Source organism: Danio rerio, chromosome 1, assembly GCF_052040795.2.
Source record: "Danio rerio strain M-AB ecotype USA chromosome 1, GRCz13ab, whole genome shotgun sequence".
NCBI classification, from domain to species: Eukaryota; Metazoa; Chordata; class Actinopteri; order Cypriniformes; family Danionidae; genus Danio; species Danio rerio.
Window position 1 is genome coordinate 23389961 of NC_141021.1, and position 18455 is coordinate 23408415.

At 36.0% G+C, this 18455-nt stretch overlaps 1 protein-coding gene across 1 annotated transcript in view; it reads left to right on the forward strand.

Moving 5' to 3' along the window:
* Positions 1-18455, forward strand: part of dnah6 (dynein, axonemal, heavy chain 6) — a 203204-nt gene that overhangs the window by 31118 nt on the left and 153631 nt on the right. Inside the window, exons 27-34 of the mRNA XM_087237125.1 lie at positions 2229-2393; positions 2931-3041; positions 3983-4108; positions 7898-8053; positions 8504-8665; positions 10916-11053; positions 11153-11320; positions 13587-13735. Coding sequence (XP_087093251.1) covers positions 2229-2393; positions 2931-3041; positions 3983-4108; positions 7898-8053; positions 8504-8665; positions 10916-11053; positions 11153-11320; positions 13587-13735 — 1175 coding nt within the window. The remainder of the gene's footprint in view (positions 1-2228; positions 2394-2930; positions 3042-3982; positions 4109-7897; positions 8054-8503; positions 8666-10915; positions 11054-11152; positions 11321-13586; positions 13736-18455) is intronic.

Consider the following 18455-nt stretch of genomic DNA (forward strand, 5'->3'; position numbering starts at 1 on the left):
GCCCCCGGTGAGAGGTTATACCAAGCCAAGAGTGTGAGCACACCTGCATCATCAGAGGTTAGGTCTTCTAATGTGAGTTTAACAGAAGAGACCTGGTGGCAAGAAGACATATGTATTTGCCCTGAGAAGATGGTTAGCGGTGAGAGAAGACACAGGTCCGTCTGGGAGGGGAACCTATATCCAGAACGCTTGCTGACCAGCAGGCATGCTAACAATGTAACCGGCCAACACCTGACTCCTCTGTTGAGTCAAATGCTTGGGGCCTTGGAGGAATCTTTGCAGGGTTTGCCAAGTGAGGAACTTACTGAGCGAGAAATGGCACGTATCTCTGTGTTAGAGAGAAAGGTGCAGCAAGCATTTTACAACACCTAACCAAATTTCCTCATTCACCAGGGTTTCCCAGCACACGAGAGAAAATTGGCTCCCCTCAAGATTAAAAAATCTCGCAATATATTAGGTATCATCCAGCCAGCAGCTCTACAATGTCTGTTAGAGAGGCGCCACGTGCTAATGCCCAAAAAGATACACGCTCCCAGTGGAATGCGCTCTCCCATAGCTTGTGAGCCATTGGCGAAGTGCACCAATCCTGCGAGCTGGAAGGCATCGCGTCCCAGACTGGCAGTGTTCGGACTATCACATCTGGGGAAGAGAAAAAATGCTCTTTCATTGAGAGTTGTGAGGCCCGGATAAATTCCCCGTTTCCTCAGTTGTTTGTGTTGTGACAAAATCAACCCAGTCTCATTCTGAAAACGTAGGAGTTACGTATTTGTGCAGTTTTTGTTTTCCCGAATCCACGAGAGGCCGCTGTGTGCGCTTTTTCGTATCTCGAATGTCTCTGGCGAGTGCCGTTCGCGCCCGCGCTGTTCTGGAGTCAACTTACCAGAGGCCGCTGTCTGACTGACCGAATGATTGACTGCGCGACCGGCCAATCGGCTGACCCACCCTCCTCCTTCCCTAAACCCAACCAGTTTTACCGATTGACCTGCCCGCCCGCTCACTTCCCTAAACCCGAGCAACAATTTAGAAAAGCCTTTTAGAAAAGTCTAGAAAAAGAAAAGCCCTCGTCCGTTTTTTTCACCACATTTTTGGATTTCACCACGTTCTCACCCTGTTATGAACTCTTTCACTTTATTTTTTGGATTCTGTTTTTGTCTTACCTGATTTCTGGAACCGCTCTTCCCCGGCCTTGAACCCGCTCGCCGTGGTCAACTCCTCCTCTCTGCATCTGAAGTCCGCCGACACACACGATGAGCTGACTGGAATAACTGATTGCAGCGGGAAAGCCCTCCACACGGAGGTAAGCGGTCAGCCGGTAAGCGTGAAAGGGAACGGCGTCACACGCCCCGTAGCGTTCGCTTAAAAAAATTAAATCCACATCCACGGGACTACGTTTTCAAAATGAGCCTGGGCTGGACAAAATGCAGCACGTTTCTTCAGTTGTTTGTGCTGTGGCAAAATGTTTCTTAAGCTGTTTGTGTTGTGAGAATATGCAACACTTGTGCCGTCAAATGGATCAAGATTGTTTCTTAATTTGCTGAGTTTTTTGTAATTACATGTGTTTTCTTAAATTGTAGCGCATTAAGTTCTCTCAGCCACCATATAAATGATAGTATTTCAGTGTTAAACAAGCTATCAAACTTTTTCCTCAGAATATTATATTATACTACAAAAACAATAATGATTAGCATCTGATATATTGTTATGACGTATGTATGCAAACATATATAATTTACCACACTTGTAAAGTGCTGGAAAAGTTTGAAATGCACCTGGAAAGTGCTTGAAAAGTGCTTAAATTGGACTTTTGACAGTTTTTTTTTTAAGTCCAACAAATAATTTTTCCTTGTTTGTGAATTATTTCAAGGTAAAATAATGTCAACAAAACACCACATTTTTGCTAAAGAACTTTAAACATAAGGATCATCCACTCTTTCCTAGTGATGGGATCAGAAGGAAAGCAATGCAAATTTTCGTTTTGGTTTTAGTTTTGTTGTTTTTGGTTACATACTTCCAGACCTGCATTCAACTCTCTCATTATTTATCATTCGGCATGTATGAATCAGTAGGCTGGGCTGAAAACATTGCGATGTAGGAGAAGCAGGCATTGTTCTTTTTTGTGGAGGCAGTGTTTAACCATAATATTATGTAATAAAGTGGCACATTCCATAACACTTTGAGTTTTAACAAAGCTTCATGACCCTTTAAAAATGGGTGTGTTTGTACTGTAGGTGGTATTGGGCAAAGGACTGAAGGCTCGTGGAAATGTAGAGGACTGGTTGGGAAAGGTGGAGGAGGCCATGTTCTCTTCTCTTAGAAGACTCAGTAAGGCTGCAATTGCCGACTATCAGAGCAAACCCAGAGTTGAGTGGGTTGTGGCTGGACATCCATCACAGGTTTGTCCTCAAATTGGTGTTTGTGTGTGTCTCTGTGGCAGGCAAGTGTAGCTAGATGTTCATGATAGTGAGAACAACACAATTCGCATGTAATCTCATCTTTCAATTCCGATTTATTTGTGATCAGCTGCTAAATTTAAGTATGTATTTCCATGAGGGGAAGCACTTTTTTTTAGGTTTCAGATACATTAGTACTAGCAAATACACATTAGTACTAGCAAAACAACCATTTATAGTTCATAAAATTCATTGCTGTTGTCTGCAAAAATGTCAATAATTATCATATTAAAAATAATCTGGAAACATGTGTACATACTGTAATTAGAAAGTTCATGCTGTGTGTAGTTGTTTTTGTTTTGCACATATGGGCCAGTTTAGGATCATGATCAGTTCACACTGGAAATCTGATTTTGGCCACATTTAAAACAATGTGAACAGCAATGAAAAAAAATCTGATCTGAGGAAAAAAAATAAAAATTGAGCACTAAGCACTAAGCTTGCATTGTGTATGAACATCTCACCTGTTTTTTTCTGCAGGTGGTGTTGACCATCTCTCAGCTCATGTGGTGCAGGGACATGGACAACTGCCTAGAAGGAGAACATGACCATTTTCAAGCGCTACAAGAGTTTGAGATCACTAACTTTGAGGTGACATTATATTCTTGAATCTTATTTTACACAGGTATGTTTTGGCAGTCAAAATATATTGTAGGTGATAAAGTTATCCTTTTTTTTGCTATCCAAAATCATTTATTTAAAGATCATATTCCATGAACATATTTTGTGAATTTCCTACTGCACATCAAAACTTAAAACTCAATTTTAGATTAGTAATATGCATTGCTAAGAATTTAATTTCTGCACATTTAAACGTGTTTTTCTCAGTATTTAGATTTTTTAAATCCTCAGATTCCAGATGTTTAGATAGTAGTATCTCAGTAGCATTCAAACATTGTCTTATCCTAAGACATTAAACATCAATAGAAAGCTTCTTCAACTTTTAGATAATGCTTAAATCTGAATTTGCAAACAAATGACACTTTTGATGTGTTTTATGTGGATTTGTTTATTCATTTATAGTTCCTTGGGAGTAATTGCTACTAAACGAAAATTACTGTACACTCACTGTCCACTTTATTTGGTGCACTTTATTGCTTTCAAATATTTGTTCAATCAAATCACATGGTGGCAATGTTGATTTGCACACAATTATAGCTGCCTGTACTTGAGAAATGTGAATAATTTGACTTTGAATGTAGCATAGCTGTGAGTATTTCAGGAAATACTGATCTATTGGATTTTTGAAGCACAAGAATCTCTAGATTTTAGAGTGAATGGTAGCAAAAATGCCAAGTGAAGAATTGCCCGACATAAGAAGCATGTGTAGTTGTAAAATCTGTAGGAACTGTATGATGTTGTTCAAAAGCTGTGAGGATTGTTTTTTGATGTTTTTATTTTCTGTTGAATGTGAACAAAAGATGGTCCAACTCAATACTAGCAAGGTATACCAATAAAGTGGCACATGACTCAAGTGTATTTATGTATGTGTATGTCTGTCTGTATTCATCTGTGGGTGTGTGTTTAAACAGAGACTGAATGCTCTTGCTGCTTTGGTCCGTGGGAATTTGCCTAGTCTTCATCGGAACATCATCACAGCTCTCATCACCATAGATGTGCATGCCAGAGATATCGTCACAGATCTCGTCAAAGAGCAGGTATGTGCATTTCCTTCAGGGACCGAGATCCAAGGTCTTTGAATCTACATTCTTTAGTTCTCCAGAATGCATATATTTTCTGTATATCTCCAGAGGTTACTGTATGATTTTGAGAAAGATTTTTCATTCATAAAGACATTTAAGGGACTCATACACAACTATTACTAAAGGTGAAAATATAAAAAATATTGATAAGACTTTAGTTTAAGTAACACCTCACACCATTTACTGACTTATTTCCTGCCTTTGAGATATGAACTGTTTTTTAGCACTTCTAAAGCATGATATTATTTTATTTACATTATATTATTTTACATCCCTAATCCCACCTGCTAATACCTAAGCCTAACTAATACCTTACTAACTAATAATAAGTAGCTTACTAGTTGTTTAATTAGCTTAAAGTATTTGTTAATGCTTTGTTAAAGGGGTGGTCCAAAATGTTTTTTTAAAGGGCCATGAAACCCCCCTGTTTCACTGGGGTGTTTTCAAACCTCTACTTTGGAAAACGTCAGGAAAGTGGGCGTGTCCAGCTCTGTATAGGTGGTAGTGCCGGAGGAGGGAAAAGGGGAATGTGCATAACAATTTGCATAAAAATGGGAGTGTTGGTTTGGCCACGCGATGATTTTCACAGAGGCAAAACAAACACACAGACGCAGGGCAGAAAGACAGTGACTGTAACTGTGTTTATACGGACATCAGTAATCAAATTATTTGACAAATTATTAAATAATGGACTTTAACTCCAGTTTGGCTCCTTCATTCAGGAATTTCATTCATGCCCCTCGTGACAAATAAGATATTTGATTCGAGGATTTGCTGGAAGAGTGTATTTTTAATGCAATGTTTGATACCACACGACGAATGAGAGAAAAAAAACCCTCTGCATTTCTCTGTAACTCGGCAGGTGTAAGCACTCGGCAGGTAGCGTCAGAAAGCCGAGTGTGTATAGACTATCCAGTCACAAAATGTGGCAAAAAATCCTACGCAACGATAATAGTTTGATTGCGGTGTTTACATGTTTACACATTCAGTCCATAATATTGTAATGATATTAACGTGCTGTAAACTTTAGTAACTTAGAAATCATTTGATCAAGGTCTGTCTTTAAACACTGAATGAGTACTGCTGATGATACGAAATAACTTTGCCATCTGAATTAACAAACAAAGACCACTGATCGCTCACTTACCAAATCTGTAGAGACAGGACAATCAACACCAACTGGAACTGCATCTTTATTAAAAGGAGATGAGCAGCAAATCCAGATTTCACCGTTTCCAGGTGAGAAAAGGTCTCGGGTAAAAAAAGTTCCTTAGACATGTATTTCTGATGTGCGTTGCATGCACTGTAATCCACATGTGAGTCCAGCTGTGCTCTCATAGTGGGACAATGAAAACAAAACCTTTTTATAAATTATAATTATAAATTTATAATTATAAATTATAAAAGCAACACTGACGACCCGTATCTCCAAACAATTCTTCTCCTACTTGTTTAGGCAACACAACGTGGTGTCTCTCTGCCATCTGAACACTGTACAGGTACAAACTGTCTTCAAAGCTATCATGCATATTAATGAAGTTGCACTTCATACACAATAGAGCATGCTGATTGGTTTAAACCAAGTCTTTTCTATGAATGAATGCAGCACACTCAGAGACATCACGATGCATTCGCAGGTACAGACAGCCAGTCTACACGCTGGAATACACAAAAGTACCTAATCAGCATGACGCAGCTTCAAAAACTTTTTTTAAACCGGAAGAACGGATTTGCTTGAAATAACGCAAAAACAACCAATTTTCACATTTTTTGTGAAATATATATGTCCTAATAGTGTTTTTAGCAGCGTGGGACACAATGTGTTTTGGTGTTTCGTGACCCTTTAAGGCTTGGTTGTGATTATAAGATGCAAAGCAATGTGTGCTCATGCTTCATTTGTAGAAAATCACAATATTTTTTTTCGTATATCTTACATATATTATATTATTCTTATATCTTTTCGTATTATATACTGCTACTCAACTAACATGAAAACAAAGGTCATGTTTCCTATTTCCTCCTATAGGCTCTGATTGGTCAGCTAACATAATGTGATGTGATTTGCGGATTGGCTCCACGTCATGCCTCTACAAGTATAAACTTTTGTGCTGTGTAAACAGTACAGTCAGAGCAGTTGTTAGTAGTCTTGGCTGCCTAAAAATTGAGAGCACAGAGCTGAACCTTGCGCCTGCTCTCTAAAATAAAATCTGACAAGTGTATATCACATAAATTCAAAACAAGCATGTGTAAGTAATATGAAACGTTCACATACCTTATGTGATCTTTTGTTTGTTATTTGAGATGTAGAACGCAGGGAAAGTGGTTGCATCGAGAGACACAGCAGTGCAGCTGAAGATTGTGGGTGTTTACAGCAATTTTGACTAAAAAATATGAATTTGTGGCTAAACTGTTAACGGTGTCAAACAGCATTTCCTGTTTACCTTCTTGCTTATGTCCTTGCTACAACATATCGTTAACTCTGGAAACTATGCATGAAGTTGATGAATTTAACAAATAAAAATACTCACAATCCACAGCTAGGTCGGTTGAAGGAGTTTTTAGCCAAATCCAGCACTGGAAGTGATTCTGGAAGCTGTCCTTTGTCAAATGCTAGAGCTATATCTTTTTTTTTTTAATAATTCTCTGGAACATAATTAAAATTTAATTGTAAAAAAATTTCTCTTTGTGTTGTGTCCTTTGGAAGCCCAAATACAGAAACAGAAGAAGCTCTATGGAAATAGCAGTGACATTTTAGCTTTCTCTGCTATAACAATAAAGCAGAGAGGTGTGCAGGGTGTGTGTGCGAGGTGAATGCACTTAACCGGAAGCGCTTTTGATCTCACTAGCCCAGATATCTTTTTTTGTAGTCCTAAATTTGTTCGCTGTAGGTTTTTCTAAGGTAACTCTGTAAAAGCCAATGTCTCTCTTTGCATTGAACTTTTAGCATTTTACATTCAGAGATGTTGTTTATGTTCACACAGCTACATTACACATGAACTAAAGTTTAAAATATTGTGAATTGTACATAAAGCTTAACATTAAGTTTAAAAACTTAACATTAATACAGTATGACAAAAAAATTGTATTTAGCTAAAGGGCAGTTTGATGTGATCTGTAATCAAACAAATAAAGAAATTTACATATCATCATCCTGTTAAAAAGTTAACACCCTCTTTCATCATCAGTGAAAAAAGTGAATTTAATTTAAGGTTATTGTTACACATGTTATGTGTATTTACCATGTGTGTAATTATAATAAATTATGAATAATTACATGCAACTAACCCCTAAACTTACCCACAGTATAATCTTAACGCATGCAATTATGTAATGTTATTCAGTACCTAAATAAATTGGAGTGTACAAGGATATCTTAAAATAAAGTGTCCAAAAGTGTAAATGTAAAATGTGAATGTAAAATGTAAAAATGATACAATCATCCTTTGTAAATTATCCAGGAAACATCACATAGTATTAAGATTTAGGTGTATTCAAGTGTATGTAATTTTTATGAGTTTATTTATTGCATTGTCTTGTGTTGCGTATGTTAACATATTATGTGAAATATTTTATCCAAGATTGTACTAAATAAAAATAACATGCAATTTATATAATCCCAATTTTATGAGCAGAGCTGCCTTTATTGTTTCTTCAACAGCATCAATTGTACCCTGCTTTGTAACCTAAACATTTCAGTACCACTGCATTGAGTAATGGAAATGTCAATGTATTCTGTGTTTGTAGGTGGATTCTAGCGATAATTTCGAGTGGCAGAGGCAGTTGCGATATTATTGGGATGTGGATCTGGATGATTGTGTGGCCCGGATGGCACTTTCTCAATATATTTATGGATATGAATATTTGGGAGCATGTCCCCGTCTAGTAATCACTCCACTGACGGTACACATTCATTTAAATTTTTTTTTTTCCTTATGATGGTAAGGGATTTGTCAAATGCATTATATAAAATACATTTATATTTTAGTCTGTATAAAAAAATTTGCAATCTGAAGAATAATGGTTTGGCATAAAGTAAAAAAAAAAGTTAACATACTGAATGGTTGTCCATTCAAGCAATTCACTTCTTGTTGATTAATAGAATAAATATCTTGGTTTGTTTTTCAGTTTATTGATCATTTTCTGATAATCCAAATCCAGATTCTGATATTGGATCTTATATTTTTACGTCATGCATAAGAACTGTTTAACTACATATACTAAAACTTAAAAACTACTAAAAAACTAAGTTAAAACTACATATATTAAAGTGCATATCAGTGTATGGATAATCTATATTAATGTAGTGTGCATTTGCATTATCATTGTTATGTTTACTCATTTTTATCATAGGATCGCTGTTACCTCTGCCTAATGGGAGCGCTGCAGCTGGATCTCGGAGGAGCTCCTGCAGGTCCAGCAGGCACAGGCAAAACTGAGACCACAAAAGACCTTGCAAAGGCTCTGGCAATCCAATGTGTGGTGTTTAACTGCTCAGATGTACTTGACTATAAGGTGCCTCTCTGTCTTCATGATGAATTTGTTAAGCAACTAGACACTAAAACAAGATTTTCCTGTTCAGTGTAAACATTTCTTTTATTACACTGAAATGAACTAAACTGAACTGTGAAAACTGGACCGAAGCAGTTTACTAGAATGTCATTTATGTTAAGCTGCTTTGACACAATCTACATTGCAAAAGTGCTATAGAAATAATGATGAAATGAAAATATGAACCCTACCGTACTAGAGTGAAAAAATTCCTCTGTCACTAGGAGGCAGCACAGCCCCAACTGAATTCTTTCTACATTACATGAAACCCACTGTAGATCTCAATTCTGAGAGTTTTACCTTGCATGCTGTCCTTATTTATGGCCAGTGTTTAGTGTTTGCTTGGGGAGTCATACAGAATATCATAAAGGTTTTTTAAGATTCTGACTGGACTTTAAAATAGGCATAGTCTTTGTACACTGTTTGTCTTTTTTATGCTGTCACTACATTATATTATAATATAGATTTTTTATGTACTGTAGACTAATCCTTTCTCTGGAGGTTTGCTATAGGCTGGGGGGGGGGGGGGGGGGGGGGGGGTGATATTGCTGCTCAGTGCATGTGATCACGTGAGAATGACATACTGTAGATCAGTGTATAGCTTTTAAATCAGCACAGGGCTGCAGACTAACATTTGAGAGCACTTTCACTGGTGCTTTAGTACTACAGAGGGGTCACCGAAACATGATTTGGCAGCACTGAGCACATTATATTAAGAATAGTTCAAGTCATGTATCTTAAAATAAACATTTGAGAGCAGCATGAATGGGATCCAGATGTAAATGTATTAATCAGTGCATATAAATAGCAAAAACAGTACCATCTGTGAAAATAGTAACAGCCTTATATTTGCGCAATTGTAAACATTATGCACAAATATACTGTAACAACCTCACATCATAGTAAAAAATAACCTATCTTCATGCTTTATGACATTTGTTATGAATAACAAAAAAAAAAAAAAAACACAACTAATGTGAATTATTTAGATAAATATAGTAATCACATTACTTTTTTATTAAGCATTTTATGCATAACATAAAATTTAATATGAATATCCCACATTTCTGCCTGTTAGTGTTGCTACAGTAAAACTGCGGTAATAGTTAGTGAATTGTGGAACAAAAAGCCTTATAACCTAAACATTATTGCCATTTCAGTTTTTTTTTTTTTTTTTTTTGCCGAACTACTACTAAAACTTACTAAAACTACTCTACTTGAGTCCACATATGCATAGGAAAGCTATGCAAATGAATGCAGTGGAATGTAAAAACATAGCTCATGTGAACATGTCTTCTTAATTTATGCATTATCTGTAATTTATCTGTAAAATTATTGGTTGTATTCTTTTTTTGGCAGAGTTAGAGTTAAATTACAAGCTGTATTTGTTTGTCTCAGCCCTGTTGTACAATATATAGTACTCTATTTTCATTTAAACCTCTAAAGGCCCATCCACACCAAGCGCAATAACTATGAAGAATAGAATAAAATATAAGGGTGGAGTTAAAAAACAATGTATGAATGTAAAACAACAGCAGATTTCTAACCACAGCTATAACAGTAATGATGTAGAGAGACTCTATCCTTGGAATCACTTTCAGAATGATATTGCCCCGCTATTAAATAGAAAAACACTGACAGCCAGTCAGAATTCGTTGAAGTACTGTATACAGGTCATCGTCTTTTCAAATATTATTTAAAGATAATGACCTAATGATCCAGAAAGCAGTATTTGACCATTATAACCAATTATTGCTTAGACCATGGGAAAAAAATTATAAAAATACATGAAAGTTATGCAAGCCAGGATAGCAAATGAAAGCATAAAAATTAACTTACCTCAAATATCCAATATTAGTTTAAGCTTTATGTTTCATTCTTTGAAAAATATAAGGAAAATAGTTGAGAATGTAGGCAAAATAAATGAATGTTGTTTTTATTACACTACACTGCCTGAGGTTGCTATATTCAATTGGCAAGATTAAACTTTAGGTAAGTTTTAAATAAAGATTCGCTATTCATATGCGCTAGTAGCACACTGAGGACATCTGCTGGTTACAGGGTGGTAATGCCGAATTAAAAGCATTGTGTGTGTGGATGCAAATATATTTATATTTCAATAGATACTTATAGTTATTGTGCTTGGTATGAAAGTCATTTAGAGTGTTAAGTATTCAGCTTGGTTAAAGTTTTAAATGGTAATTGTGTGTTTAGATGATGGGGACATTCTTCAGCGGTTTGGCTCAGTCAGGTGCCTGGTGCTGCTTTGATGAGTTCAATCGCATTAACATCGAAGTGCTGTCAGTCATTGCTCAACAACTTATCACTATTAGAAATGCCAAGGCAGCCAAGGTAAAGCACTTCCACACACACGTGCATGTTTAAACCCCATATGCTGCTCACACCAAATAATTTCCACCTGATTTTTCTTAATGTGTTTGTGTTCTTCAGCTGAGTCGATTCATGTTTGAGGGGAGAGAGATAAAATTGGTGATGACATGTGCAGCTTTCATCACCATGAACCCTGGTTACGCTGGCAGAACTGAACTCCCTGACAACCTGAAAGCTCTTTTCCGACCTATCGCCATGATGGTGCCCAACTATGCACTCATCGCTGAGGTGTGTAATTAAACCAGCAGATCTGATCGCAGAAATGATGATAAAACACACTAGGTGAGAGACAGAGAGGTCAGAGATAGTGCGGCTCATGTGTGCTCTTATTAAAAGCTATTTTCTGGTCATGTGTGTGTTAAGGCTACTCCACACTGCACTGACCGATGCTGAACAATGCCAACAGACAAATTTGATGGGTTTGGTTACAGTAGATCATTGCCTCTTTTGGCAGTGAACTGCACTTCATGCATATTCCTCATTTTGGGTTGGGAAATTTCTGAAAGTGACATTGTAATCTTGTGATCGTTGCTGTATTGTGAATGGACCTTTTTACGTTATTACATGTCTAATGGGCATCAGCATCTTAAATCTAAGTTTTTGATATTTATATAAAACAAAAATTTATACATTATAGGCGTCTATAATGCAGTGTCTATAGACAGGACCGTAAATTTGACATTGATCTCTCTTCTGGCTGCCATTATCAGTCTTACACAATTTTTTTTCCTTTTTCTGAAAGTCTTGAAACACTATTGTTAAGTTTTTCCTTTATGATTTCAGCAAATAGGATTGTAAAAAAAAATACTTGTTGTATTCTCCTATACACTGCGCTCTAAGTTTACCCAACTATAACGACTTTCGCTGCAAAAAAATCGGTACATTAACCTAAACTTGCAGGAAACTACCACTTTTCTTTGAGATATATATATATATATATATATATATATATATATATATATATATATATATATATGTCCGGTTTCCCCCACAGTCCTAAGACGTGGTATAGGTGAATTGGGTATGCAAAAATTGACAGTAGTGTATGTGTGTGAATAGGTGTGTATGGATGTTTCCCAGTGATGGGTTGCAGCTGGAAGGGTATCCGGTGCGTAAAATAAATTCTGGATAAGTTGGCGGTTCATTCCGTTGTGGTGACCCCAGATTAATAATGGGACTAGGCTGAAAAGAAAAGGAATGAATGTTTATATGTAGTTGAAGTCAGAATTATAAGCCCCCCTGAATTATTTATCTTTTTAACGGAGAGAAGATTTTTTTCAGCTAATTTCTAAACGAAATAGTTTTAATAACTCATATAATTTGACTAGATATTTTTCAAGACACTTCTTCAAAGTGACATTTAAAGGCTTAACTTTTAACCCTAAAATGGTTTATAAAAATTAAACACTGCTTTTATTCTAGCTGAAATTAAACAAATAAGACTTTCTCCAGAAGAAAAAAATATTATCAGACATACTGTGAAAATTTCCTTGGACTGTTTGGGACATTTGGGAAATAAAAAAAAAAATTAAAAAAAATAAAAATTCTGACTTTAACTGTGTTGGACTAAGCCGAAAAGAAAATGAATGAATGATATAAATGTATGTATACAAAATAATGGTTAGAAAAATCTGATTTAACTTTAATAACCACTTTATTTCTTGTGAAAAATAATTATATTTAAATTGAATTAAATATGTATATACATTGGGTACATATTTACTGAAACATGTTTGTAGGTCTGTCATATCACTCAGAATTACCTGTATTAAAAACGAACAGATGTTCCAAGATGCGACAACAGCCTGTTTAGAAAAACTGGAAAATGAAAATGAAAAAAAATAAAATAGCCTTTCAAACAATATGTTTTGATTTGTGTTTTATAACATATTAAAAATAACACAGGTCTTATCGGTCACTTCTGTGCCAATATAGATTTTGTCTTGTTTTTATTGTATTAGTTTAGCAAAAAGCATCTGTCAAACACTGTTATACAAATATAGATATTAATAAGTGATTTTAACAATAGTTGCAGGCTCGCTGTAATTTTTGAGGACCTTGGATCAGAAGTTACCCTTAGTTTTTATGAGCTCTTGAAATGTTGGTGCCCTGGATATTGTGAGCCAAGTGATTTTTAAAAGCTTAGCATAAATGTGTAATGTGAACAAATTGTGCTCATAAGCAATTCAAATGAGAAGAAGTTCAAATGAGAAGGCTTTGACGCAGAAACAGTATTCTTATATCATGATTTTGTCATATTGATAATAAATATTTGTCATTTAATCAGTTTACCACATTTCGTCCACAGCAAAAAAAAAGAACAAATGAGTGTCTCCTGCAAAACCAAACATTGAAAACCACAGTTTTCAAGAAATCTGTTACTGTAGAAGACTTACATGCGCCTTACTTAAAAGTTTCTCAAAATCAGTAAATGTTATCTGACAGGGCAGGCAGTTCTACAATATCTTACCAATAAACCTCTGTGTCCCATTAGGTGATCCTGTACTCTGAGGGCTTTGAGTCCAGTAAGACTCTTGCGAGGAAGATGACTCAAATGTACAAGCTCTGCAGTGAGCAGCTCTCTCAGCAGGATCACTATGACTTCGGGATGAGAGCTGTCAAATCCGTGCTGGTCATGGCAGGGTGAGTCATTCATACTTGATCTACAACACAAACTCATTTTGCATTACACACTTATGTCTCATATGCTGATTTGCATTGTTTATACACCTCTGTTCAAATATTTGTGGTCAGAACAATTTATTTGCATTTGTTTATTTGCAAAGTATTAATATTAAGGTTTTAAGCAAACATTTACTTTTTTTAGATTGTTAATAATGTAGTTTACAATGCCACACAATCTTTCAGAAATCATTCATATTTGCTGATGGGGCGTTAAAAGTGACATCGGACGCCAGGTTCATATGATTCTTCAGGGTCTAAGGGTGTACTCACACTAGGCACGGTTGCATTGAAACGTGTCAGGGTGCAATTGTCACCCCTCCCCTCTCCCCCAATGGCATGCACTCACATTGCGTTTTACCTTCGGAGCTCAAGCATGCATGCTTACGTCATCAATGATGTGAATGTTATACTTACATAAAATATTGCTCCACGTATTAGGAGGTTTGCTAAAGGTGGCAGATGAAGCTCAGCAAGGGATTTGCATCTATTAAGGGTCATGAAAGGGGGTTTCTTTCTCTTTCAGTTTAAGTCTACCTAAGAATAAAAATGGGTGTGGAGAGCTGCGAGCAGAGGGAAGAGAGGGCATGGCCAGCAGAGTAGGGGAAAAAGAGGGGAGTGAACAAATGTCAGTTGGCTTACAAGATGAGACACAAACCGTGAGGAGACCCATGATTTTAAAGTTTACAAAGTTAAAATGTAAAGAAATAAACAGTAATTTAATGCCCTGCTACATTTGTTATTCTTAATTACGTATAGACATAGCCAGAATTTGTTATAAAGATAATCATGTTTAAACACTATAACTGAGGAAGACTTCTCTTCTCCTCAATCCTCGGGTCTGAATGCAGACACAGTGAATAGCAGTACAGCAGGTCTCTTAACCTATCTATTCCAACCATTAACCCTGCCAGTAATCTGGAGGATTTTAAACGTATGAACACAGCAGCATGGGTATAGGTGATGTGTCTGAAAGGTAAAAAACTCAAGTGATAAAAGACAAAGTCCGCCATTCCCCAATTCTTGCTGCAAACCAACAGCTTTGCTGTATTGGCCCTAACATCATCACAGAGAAACACATGCACCAAACCCTGTGAATCATGGAAGCAAACACATAACATTACGACCCTTCAAAGACTGCTAAATACTGCTTGCCATGTGCAGACGCTGTCTCACCCAGTCACTGAGCCTCACAGCTTGGCATGTCTGTCTTGATTTGGAAAGCACATGCTCTCATGAATAATTAGGAAGCATAGGTCATAGGATAAGAAAACTTAGCTATGAATAATAATAAGAAACTGTTGTGTCATCACTCCACTAGCAGATTCGCACTGTCACAGATTTTGATCCTGCCCCAAAACTTATTTTAAATTTAAATTTTAAATTATTTTAAAGTTTATTTTTATTTCAAAATCTCAAAATTATCCTGTGTACCCCACAATTAAAGCTGACAGGTGCTAACGTTGCCTTAATTGATGCTCAACACATACAAATCTGTTAAAATAAAAAAAAGTACTCCAGAGTGTCTTGAAAATGTAATAACCCATGCCAATTAACATTCACTGAAAAGCAAAAATGATTAATAAATCTATTTGAAACTGTCCCTTAAAAGTGACGTCGCATCTTCAGTTTTGTGCTCAGCCGCGCTTTGCACTCAAACGACTGTACAAGCGTATCGTGCCAAAGCCCAACCAAACCATGCTCCAGACCACCTCTTCCAACTGTGTCAGGGCCCGCCAACTCAACTTCACCTAGGCGCAATTCGGAGCACTCGTCTTGTCAAACGAAAAATATGCCTGCGAAATGCACCCATTTCATCGTAGTGTAAAAGTCTATTACTTACGTTGGATAAAATTTCTTAATAGTGTAAATAAACACTTTTTTAATGCATCAAGAACACCACAGTCCACAGTGAGCCGTTTCACTTCATATCTCTTTAAATGCTAAAAGCTGCTGATTTCCCACCCTCTCTGAGCCGGCAGAATATCTCCTGTGTTTTAGCTTATCGATCCATTGTTGTGGAGCTAAAGCTTTCCAGCTGTGGAAGTTCCCACAGTGCTCAACCAAGCCTCAAAGTTCATGCTGACTTTTGTCTGCATGACTGAAATGGAGTATTTGAAGCTGTTTCCACATTATTATTACAAAATGTGAGATTGCACTAGACCGTCTCCTGTGTTTATAGTCATCATGTATAATAATTTTGCTGCCGTTATTAATGAAAAATGTATTCAACCAAACATCTATACATATGAAAAGTGACATTGGTGTATTTATCAAATGCTCAGCTGTAGTATCTTAAGTGGTTAGTGTGTAAAGCACTTTCAAACACTACTCTGCACATGAAGGATGATGATATGACTTTAAACACAGCTGAACTGAAGCTGGTGTTTGATAACTGTAACCAAACAAAACAAAAATGATTTACATCATTCAGACAAATTGCAAGAACATCTTTTTAATGCAGTTTTGATGTGCATCCAGCTTTATTGCCCAATATCATAAAGCAGTTTGGTTGAACAGTTTTTGTAAACATAAGCAAGTTTTTGCCCACTCTTTCTAGGACATTCCTTTTATATGCTGTATAAAAGTAATTCATTTTACTGTTGCCTTTTTTAAAGCTGGAATTCTGTGCAGGGACACTTGCAAGCCTCTAAAGTTATATCCAAACACACAGGTTCATTGTTTAATGCAGAGATATTAAAAGCACCTTTATGTTTTGCTATCTGTTTTCAAAAAGAGATGGGGAGGAGGGCATAGTCTATAGTTTGCTTGGAGGCGGGCACAGGTGAAGAAGTAGCTGATTACATATACACTAGTATGACATTCTAACAGGTCAATTATGGCACACAAATACACCCAGACAGTTTATAAAATCTAGCTGCATGTTTTCTTTTTAACTTGTCTGATCTGGCAGACACAGCAGGAATCTAACTAAACACAAACACATTTACAAAAGGGAAATTTTTTTTTGATGTCACCTTTTATTCCCTTAGATATTCCTTTCATTAATCATTTTCATTAAACATTTCTGCTTTGTTTTGGAAAACCTCAACATAAATTATTTAAAATTGAAATTAAAATGATTTTTAATATAAAATGTTAATACTTTTGCATTGTTTACACTTGTAGATTTTAATAAGTTTGACTTTGATCTTATTTTTCCTTTATATATTTTTTTTATTTTAATGGTTTTATATGTAAACATTAGTGTTTTGTCTTCATTGTTTTTAAGTATCAGTGCTTTTTATTTATTTAAATACAATAAGAATTATTTACATGCAAATTGGTTAAATAAGTATCACAGCGGTTTTTAGTTGATTGGTTTTAGTTTAAGTTCAAAACAACATTATTTGACGGAAATCTTTTGCTATGTACATTGATCAATTTAATAATTTGAATGAAAACACACAGCAAACCTTTAAATGGTATTGTAAAAATAAATGTAAACAAGTCAAGCAGTCTTTGAAAGTGTTTGTTTTGGCTTTTATAAACCACTGTTTCAGTTTTATTGTCATTAGTTTATAAAAAAAGTCAGTCTTTAATTCAAAATGAAAGTGCACAGACTCATTCCCTGTCATCATGAATGAGCCAGATATGAATGAGTTTGGGGTAAAGGCCAATAAAATGCAGCTGTGTAAGAAACCTCTAAGCAGATCATTTAGGCCCATTTGGCACGACTGTCATGGCCAGCAGCAAAATCTTCATTAGCTCTGGTCTCAGATCAGTAGCTGTACAGCTGGACCTTGCTTGCATGCTTAAGTGAAGAGTTAAGTGTGTGTGTGTGCTGGCCTTGTGTCACTGGCACATTTTATTAGTACTCAGGTTTTATATGCACTTTAAATTATCTTCAGTGTCTCTTAATGTCACTGCGTGCTTCTGTGAGACTTTAAAAGGTCTGTCTTTAAATCAGTGAGATTTAGGCTACTGAAGAGTAAGTTGTTTAAAATAGAGAATAAACGTGAGTGCTGTATTCATTGTAAATTATAGATATTGAATTAATACGGGCTGTTTAATAGCTTGGATGTGTTTTTACTATTCTCACAATACTAATTAGTGTTGCTTAGCAAAGCGTGAATGGCACCTCAAATCATAGCTTGTTGAGGATAGATATGATGTTGTCAGGTCTATGAATTTTTGCCTGGTGGACATTAAAGGTGTGAAAAATCCCGTAAACCAGGAAGCAGCCACATAGCAACCATCCAAAAAAGCCCTAGTAACCACCATAGCAAAACCACCTACAATCTTCTAATATTGTGGCAGGAAAGCACCACTTATCTCATATTTTCCACCCTAGCAACCACATAGCATCGCACTAAAAGCACTCACATAGTGCACTCACAGAACATCACTCCTATTTTCTTCAGAAAATGTGCAGTAAAATTGGTTTTGGTTTGTGAACGATAACAAGATCTGTTTTGTGATTGCCTCTGTGTATGTATCGTAAAATAGTGAGAGTTAATTTTTCTTTGAACAGCAAAAAATTTGTCCAATTTAATCAAAAAATGTGGAAAAAATATTATAAGCCGTTATTCACATGGTTAATCATGACTTTAACCATGAATTAATCATTAATTTTATTCACATTGCTTTAACTATGCTATGCTTTTTAATATTTTTTCCACATTTTTCGAGTACCTTGGACTGATTGTTGCTGTTTATTTTGATGAATCTCTAACCCAAA